Source organism: Marmota marmota, unplaced genomic scaffold (assembly GCF_001458135.2).
Source record: "Marmota marmota marmota unplaced genomic scaffold, marMar, whole genome shotgun sequence".
In the NCBI taxonomy this organism is placed as follows: domain Eukaryota; kingdom Metazoa; phylum Chordata; class Mammalia; order Rodentia; family Sciuridae; genus Marmota; species Marmota marmota.
Window position 1 is genome coordinate 1,934,306 of NW_026000016.1, and position 26,079 is coordinate 1,960,384.

The 26,079-nt window shown below is 36.7% G+C and overlaps 1 protein-coding gene across 1 annotated transcript in view; it reads left to right on the top strand.

The window, feature by feature from the left end:
* Positions 1–26,079, top strand: part of St8sia6 (ST8 alpha-N-acetyl-neuraminide alpha-2,8-sialyltransferase 6) — a 118,964-nt gene that overhangs the window by 65,177 nt on the left and 27,708 nt on the right. The window contains exons 3-4 of the mRNA XM_015483284.2: positions 592–681; positions 19,564–19,650. Of these exons, the coding sequence (XP_015338770.1) occupies positions 592–681; positions 19,564–19,650 (177 nt within the window). The remainder of the gene's footprint in view (positions 1–591; positions 682–19,563; positions 19,651–26,079) is intronic.

Here is a 26,079-nt window from a genome sequence, read left to right on the forward strand (position 1 = left end):
TGGAGCAGTTTAATAACATGCCCATGTCCAGGCGCCTCATTGTGTTCAAGGCTCCAAAACCCATGTCCTTAGTCTGCTTTTGGTTTTGTTCTGCCTTAATTTTCCAAGTTCATAAAGCAAGAGCACCAGGCCCTTATATCACAGCTACAAGGCCAGCTTTACCCATGTTCTTTAGTCAAGAACTATTAATCTCTTGGATCTGCATGCTTCCTACCTGAGACAACATCTTTTTAAAATAAACACTATTTACATAGGTGGTAATTAAAACTGTTTAGTAGTATCCTGTTCATTATAAATATTAACCTCAAAATATGAAAACCTGGAAATATGACATCTTCAACAAAGATTTTTTTTTTTTACTTTTTTTTTTTGCAGCTTTACTTCATAGTGTAAACTGTTTTTTTTTTTTTTAATTTAGACTCCTCAGAGGTGAAAATATCAATTTCCTTCTCCCTGGAGAAATCCAATAATAGAATGAAAGTCAGACTTCATTTAGATGCCCTTTATCAATTAAATCTGATTTTGACTAACAATATCTTATACACTTTCATTTTAAATCAATCTTTTCTTTTAATCTCTTTCATGAAACAGCACATATCTGGATGAGAAGTCACTCCAACTGACAGAGAAATGCAAAAATCTGCAATCTGACCTCAATTCTTTATCTAACAGAACGAAAAGGTAAGTTCCACTCTTCACATGTTTAATTTAATTTTAAATATGCATCCCCAAACATCTCTGAAATCATTTAGAAAATAAGACTCTGTTCATGTTCAGGCTTGACATTGGGCTCTGAGTAGCTCCTGTTGGTGACAAGGATGGACCAGGGACCAAATGGGTCACACTCTGGAGATGGACCTCAACTTATCTGTCCCTAAATCTGCACTTATTAAGAAATACTGTGTAGTTATTTTAAAGGCCATCAATCCTTTTGAAAATATGATATGCATCCTGGACACGATCCTAGAAAAATGCCTCCTTGTATGAATTTTGGTTATAATTTTTGGTTAGTGGTACATCCCCATTCCCAGCCGCAGCCCTCTCTGACTTCCCCGCTTTGGTTTACAGTCTGCAATCTATATCCTCTTCAACCTGAGGGCAAGTGAATCCAGCTCCTTGCTTCACACATAGCAAGAGCCACTGTTGGCTTGAGATTCCGATGAGTTTTGATGGTACCTGGAAAGAGCAGAGTCTAACAATGTTGGACAAAGGATGTGCATTTGGTGCTGGGCGTTTGGCTATGCCTTTAATTTGCCAGTAAATGGATGAAAAAAGTAATCTGAGATTCATTTTTCTGTACGCTTGTTTGACAAATTTAGAAGCGTGTTTAGCTAAGAGGTATAGTTGATTTCATCATCCAGGGGTCCTTCCTCCTCCATATTTCTCTCTCTCTTATACACACACACACACACACACACACACACACACACACTTCCTTTTCTAATATAGAAAATAGTGCTTTAGTGCTTGTGGGAGGAAGGAGTTGAAGCAGCCCCCAGTAATCTGTTCACTTCCTTCCCTGGGGATATGGGAGGCTGATACCAGAGGAAATGAAACCAAAGTAAGTAACCTCATCTAACCTGCTTTTCAACTGAAATTCTAGGAAAATAGATTTAGAACATTTCCTTGAAGGAAGACGCCTTATTCTTCAACTGTCCTTAGAAGGCTGACCTTTGGCTAAGGTAGCATTTATAGTAAATGGAACCCGTGACCCAGGAGGCAGGTGCCCCTGGAGAATGGCACATGGGCTATGAAACTCCTTGGGTACAAGCAACAAATGTTTCGTAATTTAAATTCTGCTGTGTGAAGAATCCCCTGAACCTCACTCAGAGATACCACCTACTGTTCTAGGTCGGACCCAGTGTGGGAAGACAGGACAGGAATGGCCACCCTTGGTGTCCCAGGCCTCTCTGTCTGAACCTCTTGACTACCCAGACTCTTGAATTTATTATAATGTTTCATGCTGGGTTTGAGCTCTGAGTTGAATTAGTGCAGTTCAACAATGCAGGCCTGTAAATTGGCTCCCTTTATGATGGAAGGAGAGACCTGTTAGCATTTTTGTATGAGCTCTAATCTTGATAAAAGATCCCATTGTGATGAGTCCCCTCTGTTTACCCCACCCATGCCCTACCCCACTTCCCTGTGGGATAGTCTTTGTCTTTGCCCAGAAACATTGGCCTAAGTGGACTTCATCAGTATGCTCTGGGCTCTTTTTTTTAAAAATATTTTTTAAGTTGTCAATGGGTCTTTATTTTATTTCTTTATATTGGGTGCTGAGAATCGAACCCAGTGCCTCACTCATGCTAGGTGAGCCCTCTGCCTCTGAGCCATAACCCCAGCCCCACTCTGGGCTCTTTTGACATCCTTTTATCTTTGGATTTGACCAAGTTGGTGCATGAGAAAGAGATTAGAGAGAGACAAGAAGGTAAAACAGCTCTCTCCTGGTGTCATCCTCGATAAGTTATGGGGGATAAAAGGCCATGACTTTTATTCAATCTCTTTTTCCCCCTCCTGTTCTTTTATTGCCCCTTACTTTCATTCTCTTTTTTTCTCTCTCTCTCCAATTTAGGGATTAGTTATTAATAGTCCTTCATCCTGCCCAAACCTTTGGGAATAGTCCCTCATTAAGGCCTTCTTAAATTCCACAGTTTGATGGGCACTAGTGCCTTTTGACAAATGAATGGATAAAGAAAACATGGTACATATACACAGCAGAATATTACTCAGCCCCAAAGAAGAATGAAATCATGGCATTTGCCAGTAAATGGATGAAACAGGAGACTATCATGCTAAGTGAAATAAGCCAACCCCCCAAACCAAAGGCTGAAGAGAGGGTAGGGAGGAGAAAAAGAGAAGTTCATTGGATTAGACAAATGGGAATGAAGGGAAGGGAATGAGGATGGAAATAGGAAAGACATAAAATGATTCAGACATAACTTTCCTATGTTCATACACGAACACACGACCAGTGTAACTCCAAATCATGTGTAACTACAAGAATGGGATCCTAATTGAAATGGATTGTAGTCCATGTAAGTATAATCTGTCAAAACACACTCTACTGTCTTGTAAATCTAAAATAAACAAATCAAAAAATTCCACGGTTTCAGCTGGCCGTGGTTCCCGCCTGGACCCCAGATTGCTATAGACTGTCTGGAGCTCATGCTACATGATGGTGCTTTACGTCTGTTTTGATTGTATTGGACCTATTGTTTGTTGGGTATGTGGGTGTTACAAGACCCAGTCCAACTTTCCCTGAGTGACTCTTCTCCCAAATATCTTGCACTACCTTTCACCCATCAGATGTGAAGGAGGCTTGGAAAGTACAACTGGGAACAGTAGGGGTTTGCTCCAGCATACCCTGTGGACCCCGGTCAGTGCTCGCCCAGTGTGCACATCAGCCTGACACTTGCCTTTGATTCTGTTCAGTTCTTTCATTGACATGAACAAAGTTTGCTCCACAAAGTGAGGATGGTCTTCAACATAAGAATGATCCATGTGTGCCCATGTGACAAAGCACTCAGTCATCCTCCGGGTGACTTCTCTTATCACGGATGGCCTCTTTTTCAAGGCAGGGAATTTGACCACTCCTTTGTGTGCATCAAGAGCAGTGGCTAAGGGCAGTATGCTAATGAGAATGCCCAGGCACATGCTGTCCTGTTTGCTCTTTGGGTTTTTTTCCCCTGTTGTTTTGTATTTGATGGGAAGACCTTTTCTCAGCTACTCTTTAGGGGGTTGCCTTTCCATTACGCACACAATTTTCAGCTAGCTCATATAATTAGCCTGCGCTGGTATTCTTTGCGGCAAAGGTCTAGAGAGAGCAGGCCTGAATTGCCCATTGTTGTGAAAGTGTTATTTTGCACACAGGAGACTAATTTTTTTCGGTTGTATCGTCTATTGTCAGGAATGGTGCGTTCTGCAACGAGTGCTATTATGGACTTACAGGGGACAATTGGGAAAGCCATTCAGTGGATGGTGATAAAAAAGTAATTTCATTTTCTTAGAAATAATTATTTAGCCCTATTTTTGTCACGCTCTGGTAAAGACTTAGAATTTTCTCTTTCTTCAGCCAATTTGTCCCTTTCAGGTTGCTAAAATAGAATTTAGAAAGACAGTTATAGTGGGAGGGAAATGGGCTTTTCTTTTTTCTTTCCTCTGCTAGTCTTGGTGCATTTTTGAATAAAAGAAAATTAAGCTTCTGCCATTAGGACATCCAGTGCGATATGATGTTATGGATTGTGATTATTTATTCTCTTTTTAGGACAGTGAGCTCCAAGAAGATAGAACACTATCTGTTTACAGTTCATCCCTGGTACTCATCATGGGCCTGAACACCAATTAGTTGCTGGAAAAGTGTTGAATAAACAAAGGAATGAATGAATTTCTCAGGTCGTCAAAACATTTTCTGTGTCATCTGTAACTTCTAGGTGTTAAAAACTACAAATAAATCCACAAACTTCAACTCCTTTTGGAAATCAGTTTTACCTTCTTTGATTCCTTCTCTTATTTCATTTCTGTTTTCTGATTTTTTTTTTAATCTCATCCTTTTCCCCTGAAAGCTGGATATTTCTATGGGTTTTATCATTGCAATTCTTTTCTCTAGGTTATCTCCCAGATGAAAGATTACACAGTATTAAGAGTGCTATATAGCCATCTTATCATTGCTAGTTTGCTCATTTTTCAGTATGGCAAACTTATTGTTTGCAATTTTCACTGCTTACGACTTTTTTTTTTTTTTTTTAAATGGCTCTATGGATGTCCAAGCTGTCTATCTTATTCCTTATTGCTTCAGAAAAATGAAGTGATTTTTCTAAGAGCAGATACTTCAGAGGTGCTGACCCAGGAAATGAACTTAATTCTCCTTCTTGGGTTTTTCTGCCTCTCTTGCTGGGCTAATCAGCTTTCCATTACTGTAACAAATTCCTGAGATAAATCAACTTGTAAAAAAAAAAAAAAAAGAGATTTATTTTGGCTCACAGTTTTGGAAGTTTCTGGCCATGATTGAATAGACACATTATGTTTAGACCTCTGGTGGGGGTACAGCATGTCACAGTGGGAGCATGTGGTGGAACGAAGCCATTCCACTCGTGACGGCAATACCGAAGAGTAGAGACCTGGTTCCCACAGTCCTCTTTTAGGGCATGTCCCCAGTGACCTAAAACTTTGCACTAGATCCCACTCCTTAAGAATTTCCCACCTCTCAACAGTGTCAAACTGGGACCAGCTCTTTAACACATGGGCCTTTGGGGGGCAGTTTAAGGTCCAAACTATAGCTTTTGCTGAGCCTTCTTGGCCTTGTGGCCCTCTGCCATTATTATTCTAAGAATCTGAGATCTCAAGCAAATGTACAGTTGCATCTGTTTAGATTTTACCATTTAGTCAGAGTAGGTGAACTACACTAGCAAAATCTCCCCAAAATGCAATGTCTTAACACAAATTTTTTTCTGTTACCCAGGGTTCAGATCCTTCTTGATCTAGCAACTCTTCTTAGGTGGCTCTTCCCCCAAACTCTGACTTAGGTGTTCTGGCTCCTTCTGAAGCTGTTCCAGAGCAACCATCTTCAATAGGTGGTGCCCAGACTTGTGGCCAGAGGGAAGATAACATGAAAGCCTATCCTCCACACAGCTTGGAGGGGAATTAAATTACTAGTCACCACCCACATTCTGCAGGCTAGGTCTGGTCCATCTAGATGTTGGGCTCATGTGACTGGCTTTGGCCAGTAGCATGTGAGTGGAGTTTACATGAGGTTGGTTTGGGGGAGGGTGGTGCCTAGCTGGGCAGCTGCTTATAGAAACAAGTTTATGCAATAAAGAGGGAGAACCAATTAGTAGTGGGCGGTCAGACACCTCTGCCATGTATATATTAAATAGCAGTATCATTCTGATCATCCAAAGAAGGATATACAGCAACCCGGTCTATCTTTTGAACCCTTGAGCAATTTAAACAGTGTTTCTAGTGAAAAGATTCAGAGGTCTTCTCCAGAACAGAGGGTAAGCCACTTTCTGCAAAGTTGCTAAGGCATGAAAAGGCTCACTTGAATTCAGATAGCTTTTGTGGGGGTAAACCACACATACTCAGAATGAAGATTTGGAACATCGGCCTTGCACTGCCTAGGTGTGGCTTGAACCACAGGCTCCCTGGTGAATATATAAATTTGATGAGCTGTTTTCATGCAGTTACATTTAAAATGACTGAGAACAGTAGAATTTTCTGAGAGCAATTGTTTTCATGGGGTGGCATATAGATGTTGATGGGAAGGTGCTGTGATGTAGGGTGAAACGTGAAGTGAGTTGAAGACTGGCCCTAAATATTCTTTATTCTTCATTATCCCGGAGAGAACAACATGACCCGAATTGCTGCACAGAAAGAGGAGGCGTAAATTATGGCAGATCAAACTTCAAAAAGCCTGAGTGTGAGCGTATCACTTGACAGCCTGCTAACAAAGCAAGTGTTCCTAAATTTCAAGTTGTCTGCCAGGAAGATGGATTTTTGGTCAAAGGAAAGATCTTTGGGGGTCTAAAATGAGAGATGGCTTGATTCTCTTCAGCTTTCAAAGCACTGTGCCTTAATTAAGGCTTTTTAAAGTGATATATTTACATACTTTTGTCTGTCTGCTTTCCTCTGACCTTTTAAGTTGTCTTTTCTGGTCAGCTTTTAAATGCTCCAAAATTTAGCAGCCTTTCCTTTTATTAGTGGAAAGAAACAGGCCAGAAAATAAGAAGTTAACACCAAATAGCCCATCGTACCAATGTGGAGAATTGTTAACATCCTAGATTTCTCTTGGTAATCAAATCAGGGCTGTGTTTGCTGATATAAAACTTTAATTTGGGAGGCACATGAGCTAGCGTGGAGACCATTATAGCAACTTCTGAAATCTTTTTGCATTTACACCAAACAAAAGTCAAGCTAAGACTGTTAAAAGGTCATTTAGCAGTCATCTTTACCTTAAAGAGTACATGAGAACCCAAAGGAATAGTTTATTCAATTCTTGTAATCTGTATACATTTTTTGTTGTTTTTACTGTGAATGTGTATGGATTTTATATTTTCAAAGACATCTAATTGCCTTAGTTTAAAGATTATGACTTGTTCCAAGTCAGGCAACCTGAAGAGTAAAAAATGAAAATTTATTTTTTCGTGTGTGTGTGTGTGTGTGTGTGTGTCTGTTGATACTGAAGAATAACTGGCACAATCCTAATCCAAATTCCTTAGTACTTGATCAGAGTTACTTACTATAAATTTTATAGAGCTGGAGATTGAAATAGTGTAAGATTTTATTTTAATTAATTTTTCTTGGAAATAAAATTGAATTTTCTTTTCGAAGAAAATTGAAATATCGGTTTCCTAGTTAGACTCCAAAGTTGATTACCTATTTACATCAGAAGGCCTCCTCATACTTCCTTAAATAACTGGTCTTTGAAAGAAGTCTTTAATGGGAAGATCATGACAATAAAAATAACCACAATTACTTATAGTTATTGAGAAATCATTGGAATTATTTCCTGTTTCAGAAGGTAGTACAGAGAAAAGAAAGCTGCTCTCTAACGGTTTCTAAAATCTTCAAATGTACCAGGCAATGTTATAGTTATCATTTATTTACTTTTTGTGGTTAGCCAGACTTTCAAGATGGTCCCAAAGGTCATCTTTCACAGTTCTGAAGTCCCTGCTACTCTGAAGGTGGCTGTCCTGTGCAGCCAGTAGGATATTGCAGAACTAAGGACATGTGACTTTCAAGGCTAAGTCATAAAAGAATCGGGGGTTCTGATTTGCTGTCTTTAGGATTGTTTGCTCTGGTGATAGCTAGGTGCCATGACATAAAGACTTACAGTGGTCCACATGACAAGGAACTGTGGTCTTCTGTCAAGGTCTACTACCATCTGGTCAGTCATGAGAGTGAGCAGTGTGGTGGTGATCCTTCACTCCCAAGCAGTATTTGACTTTGTGACCTCCTCTTTTCATAGCTCTGCAGTACCAGTCATAATGAGAGCTCACGGATAAGTCAATTATTTAAAAAGAGAAAGGCATTTGATTTTATATTGTGAAGCTACTCAGAATGATCCGACTCCAAAATACTACACGTTTCTCAATTTTGTGAGTTTATTTTTTTTAAGTTTCTATAATGTGGCTGTATTTTCATAAGCATTATCTTGCATAGTGTTTACTCTAATTGTTACTTGGAAGATCATGTGGCTTCTCTAGGTAGGATCATGGCTGGTGGCTAATGGTTATCATAATTCAATATTAATATCTGAAACCTTTTGTATTCTGGTCATATACTAAATTTTAGTGTGAGAAATATATAGCAGGCACTATGGTGTCTGTGAAGGGAGAGGTGTGCTCAGTTCTTAACCAGGGATAGGTCTCATTCACTGGGGAGCTTTTTCAAAATAGGCATGGTTGAAACTCTTACCCAAGGAGCATGTTTCTATGTATCACTGCCATCAAGATAATATAACTGTGAAGCTGATTCTGTTGTGAAGTTTTATATAGTAAATCATATAGCAAGCACTTAAAATAGTTAAAAATTAGTAAAGACATTAGAATGCTATGTTAGATCAGAAAAATTCACTCAGGCAAAAGAAAGTTGTAAAGGGGGAAAACAGGAATGATAAAACATATGAAACATAGCGAACAAAAAAGTAAAATATGTATGAATCTAACTACATCATTAAGAACACTCATATGTGGAAGCTAGAAAGGAAAAAGGAAAAGAAAGATGGGGGCGGATCCCATGGTAATCAAAGGGAGATCAGTAGAGGAAGGGTGAGGTGAAAGGAGGGAGGGAGAGAGAAGATGGGAAGTGTTGTAGGCAAAATGATATTGTTGTATTGTTGTATTGTATGCATGCACGAATATGTGACAACAGACCCCATCATTACACACAACTATAGTGCACCAATTTGAAAAATGTGGAAAAAGAAAAAAGAAATAACAATACTAAATTTGAATGGATTAAATAACCAATCAAAAGATTGGGATTGCCAGACTGGATTAAAAGACAAGGATTTAACATTAGGCTGTCTACAGAAGACACACATAATATTATAAAATGCAATAGATTGAAGGAAAAAGGATAGAAGAAGATATAACATGTGGATAGCAATCTCACGGAAGCTGGAGTGGCCATGCTAACATTAGATAAAATAGACTTTTAAAACAAAAATATATTTAGAGATAAAGGGAGATTTAAAAATGTCCAAAGAATCCATCTATCAGAAACACTTCTCGATTACAAATAAAATGCACCTAGTGACACAGCTTTAAAATACATGCAGCCAAAACTGGCAAAAATAAATCTGTGCTCAATTAGCACCTCTTAACCCTGGCCATCCTGCCTAAATTGCAATGCTGTTCCACATCCTTTTTCCCCCATTGCCTTGCTCAATTTTCCTCATATTATTTAGCACATAGAAATATCTATTACTTCAACCTACTATTAATTTATATATTGCCTTCATTTACCTCATCATCATCTACTACAATACAAACTTTATGAGAGAATGGATTTTTTTTTTTTTGTAATAAGAATTGAACTCAAGGACACTCAAACACTGAGCCACATCTCCAGCCCTATTTTTTAATTTTATTTAGAAACAGGGGCCTCACTGAATTGCTTAGAGCCTTGCTAAGTTGCTGAGGCTGGCTTTGAACTCTAGATCCTCCCGCGCCACTGGGTTTACAGACATGCACCCAGTGAGAGAATGGATTTTTACATTTAGTGAACCATATTATTGGTGCCCATAAAAGTATTGCATATCTAGGCAGATGTTCAATAAATATTTATTCAATAAATTCATGAAAATAAAAGAATAAGTGCTTTAGGTGTATGTAATAAATATACAGGTGATGCTAAGAAAGAGTGGAAGAAAGAGTGGACTCTGCCTCTGTGAGAAGAATTTGAGAGGCAACGGGCTAAAAGCCATCTATATATGGCTTCAAAATAGGATCTGAGGATGTACTAGAGTGGCAGAGTGCTTGCCTAGCATATTCAAGGTCCTATGTTTGATCCCTGGCATTGCAAGAATCAATCAATCTATCTTACCAGCCGTTTTATTCATGCTATCTCTCACTATTGTGATTTACTCTAACTATATAAAATTTAAGTGATGGATGGAGTAATATTAACTTTATTGGTTCTCTTGATTGTTTGCAATATATAAAATATTTGTAAAAACTGACTAATAAGATCACTATGTTGTTACTTTCCTCTCCAAATATTCTCCTATATGCCTAGCGATTCTTTTTTCCTATAAACTTGAAAAGTAGGTCATCATTTTTTCATCTTCAAAAATCTAATCCTGGTCATATTACAAGAAGAAATATGAAAATCTTAAATAACAGGTTCATTCTTTGTTTATTCATTCTTTGTGGCCCCGCAATATGTTTGCATGTTGCAGATGTTTGTGGAGAAGGAACTCACAAACACTGAAAATTATATTGTGTATTTGGCTGGGAGGTACTGCTTGTATCCAACTAGTCCATTGAAGTAAAGTTCAATTACCCCCAAATAAAACCAAGAAATAGCACCACCAATAGATTTCCATTTGTCATATATAAATTCTTTGCTGCCCCTCCAGACGCCCTCTTGCTCTACTTTTTTCCCTCTTGCTCCTGGGGTTGATTTCTTTGGACTAATTACTCTCTTGCTCTTTGGCTTCTGGTAAAGGTCAGCTGTGGGAATCATTGGCCGAAGAGTAGAAGGTGGGAGGAGTTTGAAGTATCTGTCCCTCTGGATCATTCTGTGGACTGGAGTTAGGGCTGACTGCATCTTCTATCATATCCCATAGTCTCTCCATTGAGGGAGGTGGGCGTGACACCCTCTCCCACTCCATCTTGTCACTAGCTCCACATAATGTACTCCACCAATCTGTATAGCCTTTCCTACACCACTCCTGTCCTTTGTAAAAAGATACACTATTTATTCCCTGTTGGTTGGCTAAGGTTAGTCACTGCCCGCAGCATTTCTTAGCATGTGTCTTATATAATCAATACCAATACCCCCGAATTTAATTTTATAGAACAGAGAAAGTTTTCTTATTTATTTATTTTGGTAAATCAATGCTTGACTTTTTGAATAATGCAGTATGGCCCATTAGAGATTTCACTGGGGTTGTGAAGAAGTACATTGGTATCCTGCATTGTAATATTTAACTTTGAGGGATATTTAAAGTTATGAAGAAGATAAAAGTTTGTGATCTCTTTCTCCCAAGTCCATTGACAATACCCGCAGCATTCTGATTACAAGTTACCATCATGCAGAGTTGAAAACCCATATATATCGAAATCATCTACCATGAAGGGATGAGATGTCAGCATGATGGCTCGGCTCCCCTCAGGTCGCTTTGCTTAGCTTTTGTACACTCGTCAGCCCTTCCTTTAAAAAGTGTCACCCAGTGGAAATGATAGATGGTCATATTGATTGAAAATCTTGTAGCATTATATTCATTTGCAGAATTTGTTCTCATGTGGAGCTGGGCTCTTCAAGAGGTGTGGTAGCAGCTGCAAAAGATTTTTTGATCTATACAGAGGATCATGCAGAATCCTGCTGGCTTTGTATTCCTGTGTTGTCCCTACTTATTTCAATGGGCAGAAGAGGTTGGCTTACATCACAAAGAGATGTTATAGGAAACCAAATCAGTGCATCAGCTGTTTGAATGGGAATAATAAATGAAAGTTCCCAAGATAACATCCAAGCACATAATAACTACCCAATAAATATTTAATGCTTCAATTAATTAACTGTATATTAGAGTATTTAAAAGGCCCTATTTATATCTGAATTGAGATAAAATTAGTCACATATGTGGGTCTTTATCTTCAAAGAGACATTTCTGGAAAAATATGTAAACATTTACTATGATATTTATTTAGTGTAATTTAGAATGTTATTCATAATTTGAGTCCCATTTTGAGTATTATTAATAATGATTTAAATAGGCATTATTTATTCTTTAGAAAATAACTTGCTGCATTATTTAGTGTGATTTATTGTGCATCTTGGGACCAGAAAATTTTTCTGATGGGATTAATTTTCAGTTTCATTATGAAAATAGATGAGATGCAGCATGATATATTGGAGAGAGAGCCAGGCTCTGAATCAGAAGACATAAGTTTAATTCTTAGCTCATCTACTTACAATGTAATGTTGAGCAAGCTGTTTACCTTCCCAGAACTTTTAGTTTGTCATCCACAAAAATGGAAGTAATATCCTAAATGGAACTGAGTCTCAAGATTTTTAGGGTGGGGTCTGTGCTTTGTAAATTAAAAAGCCACAGTAAATGTAAATGTGCAGATAGTGAGCTGTGATTAGGAGTATTTTACTTAACAGGAGTCTTTTGATGAGACACATTTATCCCACTAATTGACCCACACTTGTGGCATACAGGTAGATTTTCCTCCCAAATGATTTTCTAATACATCCATGCTCCCTGCTTATAATCGTGACTAAAACAGGTGATTTATTTTTCAGTAGAAAAGAATAAGGATTTAGAAAAAGAAAACTCCCTTTGCTAGTCCACATTCTTTCCTTTTATTGTATCAGGGGATAATGCTTCATTAGTAGATTGAACATCCAAAGAGTTTTTGAGCCAAGTGTGGTACTGCACAGCTGTATCTCCAGCAGCTGGGGAGGCTGAGGCAGGAGGATCGCCAAGTTCAAGGTCAGCCTCAGCAAATTAGTGAGACATTATCTCAAAATAAAAAATAAAAAAGGGTGGAGATGTGGCTCAGTGGTTGAGTGCCCTGGATTCAAACCTCAGTACCCTCCTCAAGAAAGGAAAGAAAAAAAAAAAAAGTCTTTGAACACAGCAATCCCAGAGACTAAGTAGTTTGAGTATTGTCTTCCAAATGTAAATTGGCCAGAAATATTTTTTCTTCTAATAATTGTGTCTGCTATAATGTGTTCACTTGGTTTTAAATGTCAGTGGCTAAAGGTCAAGAGCCATTTTCTGCAGCTACTTCACCAGTAAAATTAGATACATTGTGATTGACATCTTTCAATATTGAGTTAAATTGGAGCCAACTACAATTTACTGAGGAATGTATGCCACTAAAACAAATTGCTTTAAAAGACTATGCATACTTCACAATGCACCTTTACTCTAATTGGAAAAGGATGGCAATTTTACTATTCCAGACTAACTGGGTATTCAGGCAAGAATGATTTCAAAATGGCATATACTCTGCTTTTCACATAAGCCAAAATATAAAAACTCAAGAGCATTTGCATAAAATCTTGGTGGAAATAAAATCATGTCTAATTTCCCAAGGTAACAGTTGTCAGCCATCTTGGCCAATTTCAAGTTACCAGTGGTTTAACTGCTTACAATATTCCCGAAAATTTAACAGTCAACTCCCACAAGCTCATATGAACCAGCTCTAGCACACCAAGGAGAGACCCCAGAGAAAGGGAGGAAAGGCTGCCCCTCCCCCATCCCAACAAAGAGGATTGAGAAAGCAGATTATGCTCAAGTCCAAGAGTCAGCCACAGAGATAGGGATGAATTGTTTTCTCTCTTTCAAGTTGCAGAGGTTTTTGTGTTGCTACTACATAGCAAGATAAACCCTTTCTCTATTTCTAGGTTACTACTGCAGGGGCTCAAAGAGGAAGATGAGTGTGGTCAATTTAAGGGTTACTTGTGAGAAAATTGGTAGAAGTAACAGAAGATACACATATGCACACCCTCTTTAGTGCCAAGAAATTAGGAAATTAGGAAGAATTAGTTGGATTATTGGACTGACACAGACATAACTAGCTATTAAGCCATAATGTGAGAATTCTCAGGCAATACACAAAGGACGGCTAGGTGTTAATGCAGGGTGATTGGTAAATAGGACAAGTCAGTGGAAGTCAGCGATAGGGAAAGTTAATAAGTAGAAGCCATAATCCATGGAACAAGGAATGTTGCTTTGAGCTTGTTCAGAGGTTGATGATCTCATTACATTTTCTATTTTTATTTAAACATGCCTTTTCTAGGTTAACAAAAATCATCAACATGTCTTAGGATTGTGCTGGACTAGAAATGGTGTCTTTCAAGTCCTGAGCGGAAGGGGACAGAATGGGAAATCAACATGTAAACTCACAATTAAATTCAATGTGAGAAAGACTGTTGTAGAAGTACTGGTCATGGGACTATGAGAGCTCACAGGAAATAGCAACTGTGTTATCCAGGGAACTGCAGTTTAAATATACTCTAGATTCATAGTTACTAGAATTTTAAATTTTAGAATGGTAGCAGAGACAGAGGTTATTATCTTAGTTAAATATACAATTTGACGGGTCTTGACATATATATGCACCATTGCTACAGTTAAACTAATGAACGTGTCTATCACCCATAAAAGTTTTCTGGTGTTCTTTTGCAATCCATTTCTCTCCTCCACTGCCTCCCTCTTCCACATGCAAGCCCCACACCCAGTAGCCCCTTCTTTGCTTTGTTACTCTGGACTAGTTTTCATTTTCTAGTTGCAATCTGCATTGTGTGTTCTTTTTTCGGTCTTTTTTTCATTCAGCATAATTATTTTGAGATCAATCTATGTCTTTGCAGGTATCAGTCATTCAATAGCACCATTATTCCATTGCTATATAGACACCATGGTTTGCTGATCCATTCACTTCCTTATGGACATTTGCATTGTTTTCAGTTTGGGGCTGTCAAAAATGAAGCTGTTTTCAATATTAGTGTTGAAGTCTTTGTGTTGGCATATGTTTTCATTTCTCCTGGGTATTAAATAACCTAGGAGTAGAACAGCTGGGCTATAGGTATCTACAGAAGGTTTGTGTTTAACTTTTGAAGGAACTTCCAGACAACTTTCTAAACTAATTGTATATTTTGCATTCTCATCAGAAGTATATGAGAGTCCTAGATGCCCTATTCCTATGCCAAATGATGTGATCCGTTATTTTCTATTGTAGCCATTCTAGTAGATGTGTCCTTGTATCATGATTTTAATTTACATTTCCCTAGTAACTAATGTAGCTGAGCATCTTTTCATATGTTTGCCGCCCATCATATTTGGTTAGATGTCAATTCAAATATTTCTCATGATTTTTAATTGGGTTGTTTGCTTTATCAACTAATTTTAGGTTTTACTATAGCACTATAATAATAGTGTACAAAAATATAATTGCCTTAGTGCATTGACTTTCTATTCTGCAAATTTGCTGAATTATTATTAGTTCCTATAGCTTTTCTTTTTGTAGATTCTTCAGATAATCATGTCATCTCTGAATAAACACAACTGGCTTCTTGCTTTTTGGTGTGGATAGATATATTTCTTTTTCTTGTTTTATTGCCTTGTATGGATTTCCAGTACAATGTAGAATAGAGATGCTGAGAGTGGACATCCTTCGGTGTTCCTTATCTTAAAGAGAAAACAGTATGACTTTTACCATAAAGTGTGTTTTTAGCTGTAGGTTCTTCTGTAGAATGCCCTTCGTTAAGTTGTGAAAAATCCTTTCTAGGTTGAATTTTCTAGGAGTTTTTGGCATGTTTCTTGTTGCATTGGGTCATTTTTCTTTGTTGTTATATTAATATAACATTTTATCAATTGTATTGATACTCTAATATGTCAATTAAAATATCAACATTCTAATAACATTGTACTTCTAACCAGTTTTCATATTATTGGATTCAATTCAACAACATTTTGCTGAGAATTTTTGCATCTATGTTTGTAAAGGGATATTTGTCTATAGTTTTTCTTCCCTTTAATGTCTTTTTTTTTTCTGGGTTTAGTATCAGGATAGCACTGTTTTCATAGAGTGAGTTGAGAAGTTCCCTCAGCCTGTCAATTTTCTAGAAGAATTTGTGTAGACTTGGTATAAATATTCCTTAAATGTTTCATAAAATTCTCCAGTGAAGTCATTTGGGCATGGTGTTTCCTTTGTGAGAAGAATTTTAATTACAATTTCATAGTAGTTATGGGTCTCTTCATATATTCATTTCACCAATATATGTGAGTGAGCTTTGATAGTTTTCTTCTTTCAATATGTTGACTGCATTTAAGTCAATGACATTTTTTAACATAAAGTTATTATACCATTATTATGTATATAGGACTGTTACACTGCATCCTCTTTCATTTCTGACATTGGCCATTTGTATCTTTAATTTTTTCTTGATCAATGTAGCAGTAGATTTATCAATTTTATTGGTATTTTCAATGAACCAGCTATTGATTTAATTGATTCTTAATTATTTTATTGATTTCTGATCTTGTCCTATTTTCTCATGATAATATTTCTTGCTCAGGAATATTATTTTCAATGGCAATATTCCTTGATCAAAATCTACTACGAATATAGCCATTCCAACTTTGTTTAATTAATTCTTCTATAGGACATTCTTTCCCATATTTTTACTTCTAACTTATTTATTTATATGAAGCCAGTTTCTTTTAGACAACATACAATGGTAGCTTAAAAAATTTCAGTCTAATATCTCTGCCATTTTAATTGGTATGTGTATATCATTTACATTTGATGTGGTTATTCGTATGGTTGGGTTTAAATCTACCATTTGATATTTGTTTTCTGTTTGCCTATTATTCCTTTCCTCTCTCTTTTTCTGCTTTCCTTTGGATAGAGTATTTTTATTATTACATTTTTATGGATTTAATTTTAGTTTTAGTTTTTCTTCTGATTATTTAGATAAAATATATATCATTTTCTTCTTCCAATCTGCTTTCAAGTGATTTATACTCCCTCTATTCTTTTTCATCTTCTGTCTTCTGACCTCTGTTCTAGACATCATGTATTTTTACATATACTATAACCCCCAATTTGTTGTTGTTATTTTTTCTTTAAACTGTCAATTATCTTTTTGGGGAGGGTACCAGGGATTCAATCCAGGGGCAGCCTTTTTTTTTTTTTTTGTATTTTATTTAGAAACAGAGTCTCACTGAGTTGCTTAGTACCTTGCTGTTGCTGAGGCTGGCTTTGAACTCACAATCCTCCTGCTTCAGCCTCCTCCAGAGCGGCTGGGATTATAGGTGTGTGTCACCACGCCCAGCTTGCCAATTACCTTTTAAAGAGTCTTGGAAAAAGAAGCAAAAGTTTCTAATGTATGTTTCCATAATTTATTCTCAGTGCTCTTCATTACTCTTTGTTTATCCAGATACCAATCTGGTTTTATTTCTCTTTATGTCTAAAGAACTCCTTTTAACATTGCTTGTACTGCAGATCTGCTGGTTGTGAATTATTTTGGCTTTTGTATATCTGACAAAGCCTTTATTTTACCTTCATTTAAAAAAAAATATCATTTTAGTTATAGATGAACATAATCTTTATTTATTTATTTTTATGTGGGGCTTTATTTTTTATATGGATCGAACCCAGCGCCTCAATGTGAGGGACAAGGGCTCTACCACTGAGCTACAGTCCCAGCCCAGAGATTTCCTGAATAGAGAATTCTAGAATGATAGTTTTCCCCAAATCCCAGTCTGAAATGCTGTTTTTCTATTGCCTTCTAGTTTGCATTGTTTCCAACAAGATGTCCATTGTTATTCTTATCTTTGCTTCTTTATACTGAATATATTTTTACACTAATTACTTTTAAGATCTTTATCACTGGCTTGAAGAATTTTATTATTCTTTGTTTTACTGTTGTTGTTTGTATTTATTGTTCTTTGGGTGTGTTGGGCTTCTTAGATGTCTGAATTTATAGTTTTCATTGAATTTTAGGGAAAAATTTCCACCATAATTTTTAAAAATATTTTCTTTGTCTTCTCTCTTTTTCTAGGATTATAATTACACTTATATTAGGCCATTTCAAATTGTATCACAGGTGACTGATTCTCCATTTTTTATTCATTCTTTTTTGTTTTTAATTTTCATTAGTTTCTCTTATTAACTCTTCAAGTTCACTAATCTTATTGTCTTAGCCATACATTATAAGAAATTTGATTTCTTTTCATTTAATAAATTACACTTAAATAAAATTTGAAACTTTTGCACATTTATTTCCATGATAAGATGATTGCTTTCCACTTACTTTACTTTTCATGTTATGCTTTATCTTGATGACATAAAATACAATTATAATTTTTTTAAATTTAATTAGATATTTATATTTGGTTCCTCCCTTTATACTTTCTCTTTAGTTGTGTTTTTAGTTTTTGTTTTGTTTTTGTTTTTGTTTAGTACAATTGTTTTTGTTTCTTTGGTCATGGACCTTTATACACATAGTGCTTTGATTGTAGACTTATCAATATTACCAAAAGATTTGAAGCTATGCCTTGGTAGTAGACAAGATTTCTCCAGGCATGGGAGAAGTCATAGTATTATGCTTTTCTGGAAGAGCCAGACTTGGGGAAACTTTGGTAGGTTGCTGAATATGTGTTTGTTTGGGGGGATTTAACAGTTGCTTGAAAAGTGTCCCTGACTATCATTCTCCATGGGGGACAGGCAATGTTCACCAGAATATATTATTCATATTGGTAGCATCATTGGAAGGAAAGAAACCCAAGAGAAAGGTAAATTTCAGGGACAAAGGAGTTGCTTGGTCAACTACATTTCCTAACTATAAGAGAAATATTTTATTTTAGAAATAAACTTTGGAGAAACACTGTTTTATTTGTGTGGGCAAGGGAGGAATTTTCCAGACAAAGCTATCTTTTCCTTCCCTACCTGGCTCACCAACATATTCTCCATCTTGTCATGCAGCCTTGATTTCTAATAGTTAGCAATTAATGACTAAGAGACTAAAGAAAACTTAAGGATTTATTCATTCACATGAGCACCCTTAAGGACTAAGCTCTATTCTGTGCTTTAGGAATTAATACTTAAGATAGAGGGAGCTCTGTTGCGAACTGAGATCCTGTTCTGTGCTTTTAAACTGTAGAACTGTGTCTATAGTTTTTGTGTGTGTGTGTTGGCGGGGGGTGGGGGGAGAGAACTGGGTGTTGAACTCAGTGGCACTTGACCACTGAGTCACATCCCCAGCACTGAGTTGCTTAGTGCCTTGCTTTTGCTGAGGTTGGCTTTGAATCCTCTATCTTCCTGTCTCAGCCTCCTGAGCCACTGGGATTTCAGGTGCGTGCCACCATACCCAGCCTGTGTCTATAGATTTTTATAACAATATATATGTCTCCTCCCTTAGCCTGATATGGTTTTTTTTAATGTACTATTCAAAGTTAAAACTTAATATGGTTGTTTTGGGAAAGTTTTAGCTATATATCCCAAGGTCAATGTATCAACTTAGAATCTGAAAAACAATGATTACATATTATTGAGAAAAATCTATAAAGTGTATATTTATTTGTCTATGAGTTAAAGTCAAGTTGAAATGACCATAAGACACATGTGCAAGTTGTGCTACCACAGTTTTTAAAACTAGACTTGGTTTACAAGATGTGCAATTTATATATTCCTAAACCAACATAATAATTATTTGAAAGTTGTATGTTCCTAATGTTTCTAAATGAGTCTAGTATTTAATTATTTCTACTTTATTCCAGAAAAGACATAGAGGAGGGCTAAAATGAGTAGATTTTATAAAAGTGTCCTCGAAGACAGCACTATGTGAGATCTTTATTTTCTAATTACATTGATATTTAACTTTTAGACAAAAAGAGGATGATTACCTTCAGATCATCACAGATATCCAGAACTGTCCGTGGAAACGACAAGCAGAAGAATATGAAAATTTCAGGTAAAAGATTTTTCATAAATAATATGAGTAAAAAAATGTTCATTTGCTTTGTAGAAAAATAGGCAACAAGTTATTAAAACCAACAGTAGAAAGGGCCACCTGGTAATCAGGAGAATCGAATTCTAAGGCCCTCTTGTGAGGCACATGGCATTTCTGTCCACACTGCTTACTTAAAAGTTTTTAATTTTGATACTGGAATTAATTCCGAAAAAAAATGCAAGTCCTAAAAAAAGTTTTCATTAATGCTTTTATTATATTTTAAATGATGATACTTCTTTGTACCCTTTTTTTTTAGTATGTGTTTATTTTATAAATAAAATATAATGGCATTAAGGAATGTTCAGCAAACGTACAGAGAAGAAAATCATCCATGATTCCTTTAATTAGAACAAAAGCTTTTTTGCTTTATGCATATTTTCCTCCAGTTTTTCATTGGCTTTTTAACACAAGTAACATTTAGGAGCATGAGTTCCTGTAAGTTGTAACTTACAGAGGAAGCATCAACCACAAAACTAGGTTACCAGTTTGCCATTAAAGAGCTATCATTCATTCTTGGAGAATTTGAAGTTGCACCCAGATTAAAATGCCATTTGTGAAAGTGATACGCCGTTGGAGTGCATGGATATTTATTTGTTACCCTTTCCTCCCCAAACCATACCTAGCACAGAGCTAGGTCAGTTGTCTGGGCTAGCCAGGTGTAAATTATTCTGGATTGTGTTTTGTTTTTCTAGTTCTCTTCTATGCATCCCACTCAGGTTTTGATCTGTGCTAAATTATTTTGTTATATTACAAGCCGGAGACTCATCTTTATCTTCACTTTTTCACATTTTCAAGTTTAATTTAAGCAGTAAGCCTTAAAAGTCTTATTAATGGGACTTTGCTTTCTCTTAAAATATTCTCAGGAAATATCTGCTGCCTGCCTCTCTTCTGGGAAAGGCAGCGACTCTTCTGTTTCCTTGTGCTGTAGCCCAGCCTGTCCCCCTTCAGATGAACTGTCTCTGATTCCCCTGAGAATATAAGAGGGGTTCTGGTCAGCCCCTTTGGAGTTGAAGAGTAGCTTCCTGATTGGCTTGAAGCTAAACATGGGTATCTTCCCTCCACTGTACTAGAAAAATGGATGTCATGACTTCCTGTAGGATTCCATAAGCATTTAACCTGTCATTTCAGGGTGAAAGGCTAGAACAGAGATTCCTATTAAACTCTTTCACCTCCAGGATACCTTAGGTTACGCAGTCCTATTCAAGACTGGCTTCAATGTCCTGAAGAGGATCCAGATAGAAAGCTGTGCTCACAATCATAACCTGAATGATCACAGCATCAAGAGTGGCAGTGGAATCTGATTTTCAGAGACCTTTTCTCACATCTAAATGGGCAAGAAAGAAAGAGTTAAATATTGAGCTATTGAATCCCAATAATTAACTAAATAGTTAACTAGAAAGCTAGATGAGTAGTGATGGCAATAATGAAAGCAGGGGTAAAGAAGCTTCTACTTCTGGCCAGGCGCAGGGTCAGACACCTGTAATCCCAGTGGCTCAGGAGGCTGAGGCAGGAGTATTGTGAGTTCAAAGCCAGCTTCAGCAAAAGTGAGGCACTAAGCAACTCAGTGAGACCCTGTCTCTAAATAAACTACAAAATAGGGCTGGGGATGTGGCTCAGTGGTTGAGTGCCCCCGAGTTCAATCTCTAGAACCAAAAAATAAATAACTAGATAAAAATAAAAAGAAGCTTCTACTTCTGGCTGTCAAGTCGGTTCACACCAAGCCTCAGGAGGGTAATGCAAACAAAACAAAGAGCACCAGATACCTGTTTAAGGGTGTTAGAAAACTACTGGACCAGGGGGAATTTACAGGAAGAGGGAGCTGAGTGGCATTTGGGGCTGCTTTTCCTCAGAAGGGACTTGCTGAATGTAAAATGATGAGAGCTTGAGAAGCTGAGCAGAGCTTCCAGAAATCCCTGGAAAAGACCAGCTCTCCCAAGAACTGATGCCCGCATTCAAATCATTGCCATCCTCAGCTGGATTTAGGAGATCTGCCCTTAGCCTAGATAACAAATAGAAGCAAAAGTAAATCCTCTCTGGAAGAAGGTAATATTATTCAGAGCTTTAAATTATCTCTGCAAGTTTTCTCACACAATGTCTGGCTCAATTAAAATTAAAATTTTTTTTCCTTTTAGAGATTTAAAGGTTTCTTTTTTTCTTTCTTCCCTTCCATTTTTTTCTTTTGAAACAAAAATTGGCAGTCACTTTAAATCCAAAACTGCATGAGCATCCTTGCTGCAAATTATGATAGATAGCAGCTATGTGATTGATGGTACATTTTCTCCTTAGTACCATCTCAGTATAAAAAGCACATCAGTAACCATGACAATTACCCAATGGTCTATCCATCCCTTCAGGGACAATTTAAGTAAACATCTGGAACTATACCACTTATGGTGTGTTCTTATTCTAGAGAACAGTTACGGTGACATTTACGTATTTACTTGAGTCTATATTACATTATAATGTTTACATTATGGACATATTTGTAAGCTGAATTGTATAAACCCTCAATAGGAATCTGTGAAATCAAATCCCAATAAACCATCCACTCTTAATTTTTGCCTGACATACTTGGCCAAATCTGAATCTCTACCTATTTATAAAACCAGCATTGTAGAAACATCCCCTATTATTATAGATGTCAAGTAACTAAATAGTTTTCCATTTTATTTATTTGTAGCATTTTATGTCAAATTGAAGGAAAGCAAAATGTTCCTTAAAAAGGTAATAATATTCTTGTATCAGCCATTACAAAAGTTATATTGAATTCTGAAGAATATGAGTAAGAGAATATATTCTAAATCCATCTGCAACACAATTGTTGAAACTTCCTATAATTGATACCCACAGACTCTGAAAATCATGAGACTCCTATGGTCAAGGGATCTAAAAATAAGAAAGATTGAAAGTCATTTTTCTGAAATAAGTATGCTACTTGCCAGCAAATGGGGGCAAAATTTATTCATCAAGCAAATATTTGTTGAGCGTTTTCTATATCAAGCACTCTAGACCCCTTTAGTATTGATAAAATGCTGGGTACAAATCATGGCCTCAAGAAATAGTTGTTAAATAATTGGATACATGAAAGTAAACAAGGAAAACAGAAGGTTTCTTTACTGACCTCAAAGAATTTACAGTCAGTTTGGAAAACAAGAAAAAAGAATACAAATATGTATGATTTAATGTCAAAATGAATGCTTTATGATATATACTATGATATATCGGTATAAGTCTCATTTCTGGAAACATTTTGTAGAAAGAGAACTATAAGTCTGAGGATGGACAGAAAGGGAGAGAGAGACCAATTTAGAAATGATAGGGCCAGGAAGAGTGGCCAGTTAGTTTCAAGGCCAGCTTGGGTGAGTACAAATTTGTACTACGGGGTGCTTGTAGATAGATGGGGGATGGCCTGATAATGCCTGGAGCTTTGATTATCAGAATAAAATCCGCAGACCTTCTGTAGATAACAGGAACCCAGGAGAGATACTCCTACTAAGGAAACTGCATGACAAATTTATTGTTTCAGGGGAAATACTGGGTCACATAACATTGTGTGAACTGGAGTGTGAGTGGGTTGGAGGAGTCAGAGCAGTTAGGGGCTGGTTGCAGAAGAGTGATCATTGGAAAACAAGACTGGAACATTAGTAGTAGCTATGAAACTATCAAGGAAGAGCCACATGACAATGACCCCTGGGGATGGCTTGTGTTATTTGTCTTGTATTTCCTGTGCCCATCACATAGGCAGTACCCAACCAATAGCTGCAAGACTGGGTTACTTACTGACTTTCAGTTCTCTTAATTGAAGGAGAAGAAATTAAAGTGAGGGCTGGTGATATAGCTCAGTTGGTAGAGTACTTGCCTTGCATGCGCAAGGCCCTGGGTTCAATCCCCAGAACCACACAGGTAAAAATAAGTAAATGAAGTCAAATGGGAAGTTTTGGATCTGGTTGATTGATATAATCATAGTGCTACAGACAGAAAGATTTCAAGGGGTAAATGGTTTGGGGGAAGATGAGCCCATTCTGGATAGGGTGTATCTGAGCTGAGTTGAAGCAACTGGGTATAGAAGACCTTGTCGTGGTCTGGGGAAAACATGAATGCTAAGAGAACCTGCCTCTCCCCCAAAAGAAAAGAATTACAATTTAAAACTGACTTATGTACAAATATGGCCACTGAACTCTATAATCAGCAAGTTTCTTTTCTGCCAAAGGAGCTCATCTTCTTTTCATAGATTCCTGAGTTCATTCAGTACTTACCTAGAAGTAAGAGAACTTTGTGCCTGAGAACTTTGAAGCCTGGTTGCATTTCTACCTTCTTACCTGGTTGCCTTTACCTGAATCATGAGAGGTTTAAATGAAAGTCTTTTGGTTTTTGGTACTGGAGATTGAACCTAGGGGTGTTTAACCTCTAAGTCATATTCCCAGTCCTCCCACCCTTTTTAAAAATTTGAGACAGACTAAGTTGCTTAGAGCCTCTCTAAATTGCTGACACTGGCGTTGAACTTGCGGTCCTCCTGCCTTAGCCTCCTGAGTTGCTGGGATTATATAGATATGCCCACCATACCCAGCAAAAGGTTCTTAATCCGAGGTCCACGTTAGCAATTTTATAAAGCCTTCAAAATTGTGTGAGAAATTTTGAACATGTTCCTGAGAAAAGGATCCACAACTTTCATCAGATTCTCAAGAAGTCTGGGATGCCCCAAATGACTAAAATATTTCTAGGAATTCTTCTGGATTTGAGGTTCTGGTGGTGTTGGGATTTGATTACTTATTTCACCTTCCAAGTAGGCATTAGCCTAGACATTGATCTGCCTTCTATTCCTCCCTCCCCTTTAGATATTCTGGTTCTGAATTTGTGTGTGTGTGTGTGTTTTTTTTTTTTTTTAAATTTTATTTTGTTTTGTTTTGGTGAGATCCCATTGAACCTAGTTAAAGAGGATTTTAAGTAAAAGTTGAAAACGTCCTACCCATTTGTCTTCTTTTCTTCTTGGTGTCTAGTTTCGCTTACATATATCTTTACAAACTCAAGAATGTTGAGGTATCACCTCCTCTGCTTTTAAAATCATTTATTGAACCACAAGCCAATATACAGAATCATTTGTGGAATAGCTACTTCGATTTCAGTCTAAGAAATGATTCCTCTTCACAGTCTCTCCCTCTAATTTTCAGAAACTGATGGCTAAGCATTTGCTTGAGCATGACACTCAGAAATTTGAGATGCTTAAATTGAAATTAGACATTATATGAAACACCTCTTACTGGTTCTTCCCCGCTTCCTCTCCTTCACCCTTGAAAGCTCTTTTGTGAAGCTCTGGAAACTTCTGGTAAGCAGATTTTATCCCAGCAGAAGATCTTTGAGCTTTAGTAATTAGTCTTAGATTCCCTAAGTAACTTGCATGGAAATTACTACATTAGCTTTCTTCAGTAGTTTTCTAAAAGAACTGTTTTCATTTGTGTGACCAATTACAGGAGTAGTGGGTACACAGCAACAGTACTCAATTTTCATATTACCTTCTCATTTTTTCCCAGAAAGTACACTATTGTTATTATTTTTTAGTTTGTTTTGGACCCTCTGATACCATTCAATTTCATTAAACATCGTGTTTCAAAGATGTGAGTTGGAATCTGAAGCTGATTATTATCAATCAAATATTTACTGAAAACATAAGGGCAGAAAACAGTTCTATTATGTAAATGCACACCTTTAGGACTCATGCAAATGAGATACCTTTCAAATGACTTGTAAAACAGGTATTTGGTGCCCAATTACTTTGTTATGGATATCTATTACAAGGTAGCAATTTTAGTGAATCTCAAATTATTCCCTCAGGGTTGATTAAATTAAAATTTCTTAAAAGTTATACCTTACTGTTTCTTGTGTTGAATTTGTAAGCAAAGATCCCAATTTTATTTTGGTAGATACATTGATGTTCCAAAAATAACACACTGTATGATGTTTTCATTTTTATTTGAGCTCCTTGGGAAAAAAAAATACACTGTCAAACAAAATAAACTTATATACCATGTCATGTATGTTACTTTTTAAACACTACATTTACATTGTTAAAATAATGTCATTTAATGATTTAACATTGTGCAAGGTTAGACTCCTGCAAATAAGTAGATGGATAAGTTGATCAACATATCAGAAGAAATAATAGATCTGGAAAACCAAATTTAGTTTAACCAACAGAGATTTCAATTACCTTCTGAAATATTTCTACAAAAGTAATAGTTCTGTTTATTTCTTTAGCTATTTGTGAGCCTAGAATTTTTAAATTGGCCAACACTTCCTGAACAATATTCGTGTTCTAGGATTTTTGTCCTCTAGCACAGATTCTTAGAGAGAAGCAAAATCATCTCTGTTTCAGACTTTTTTTTTTTTTTTTTT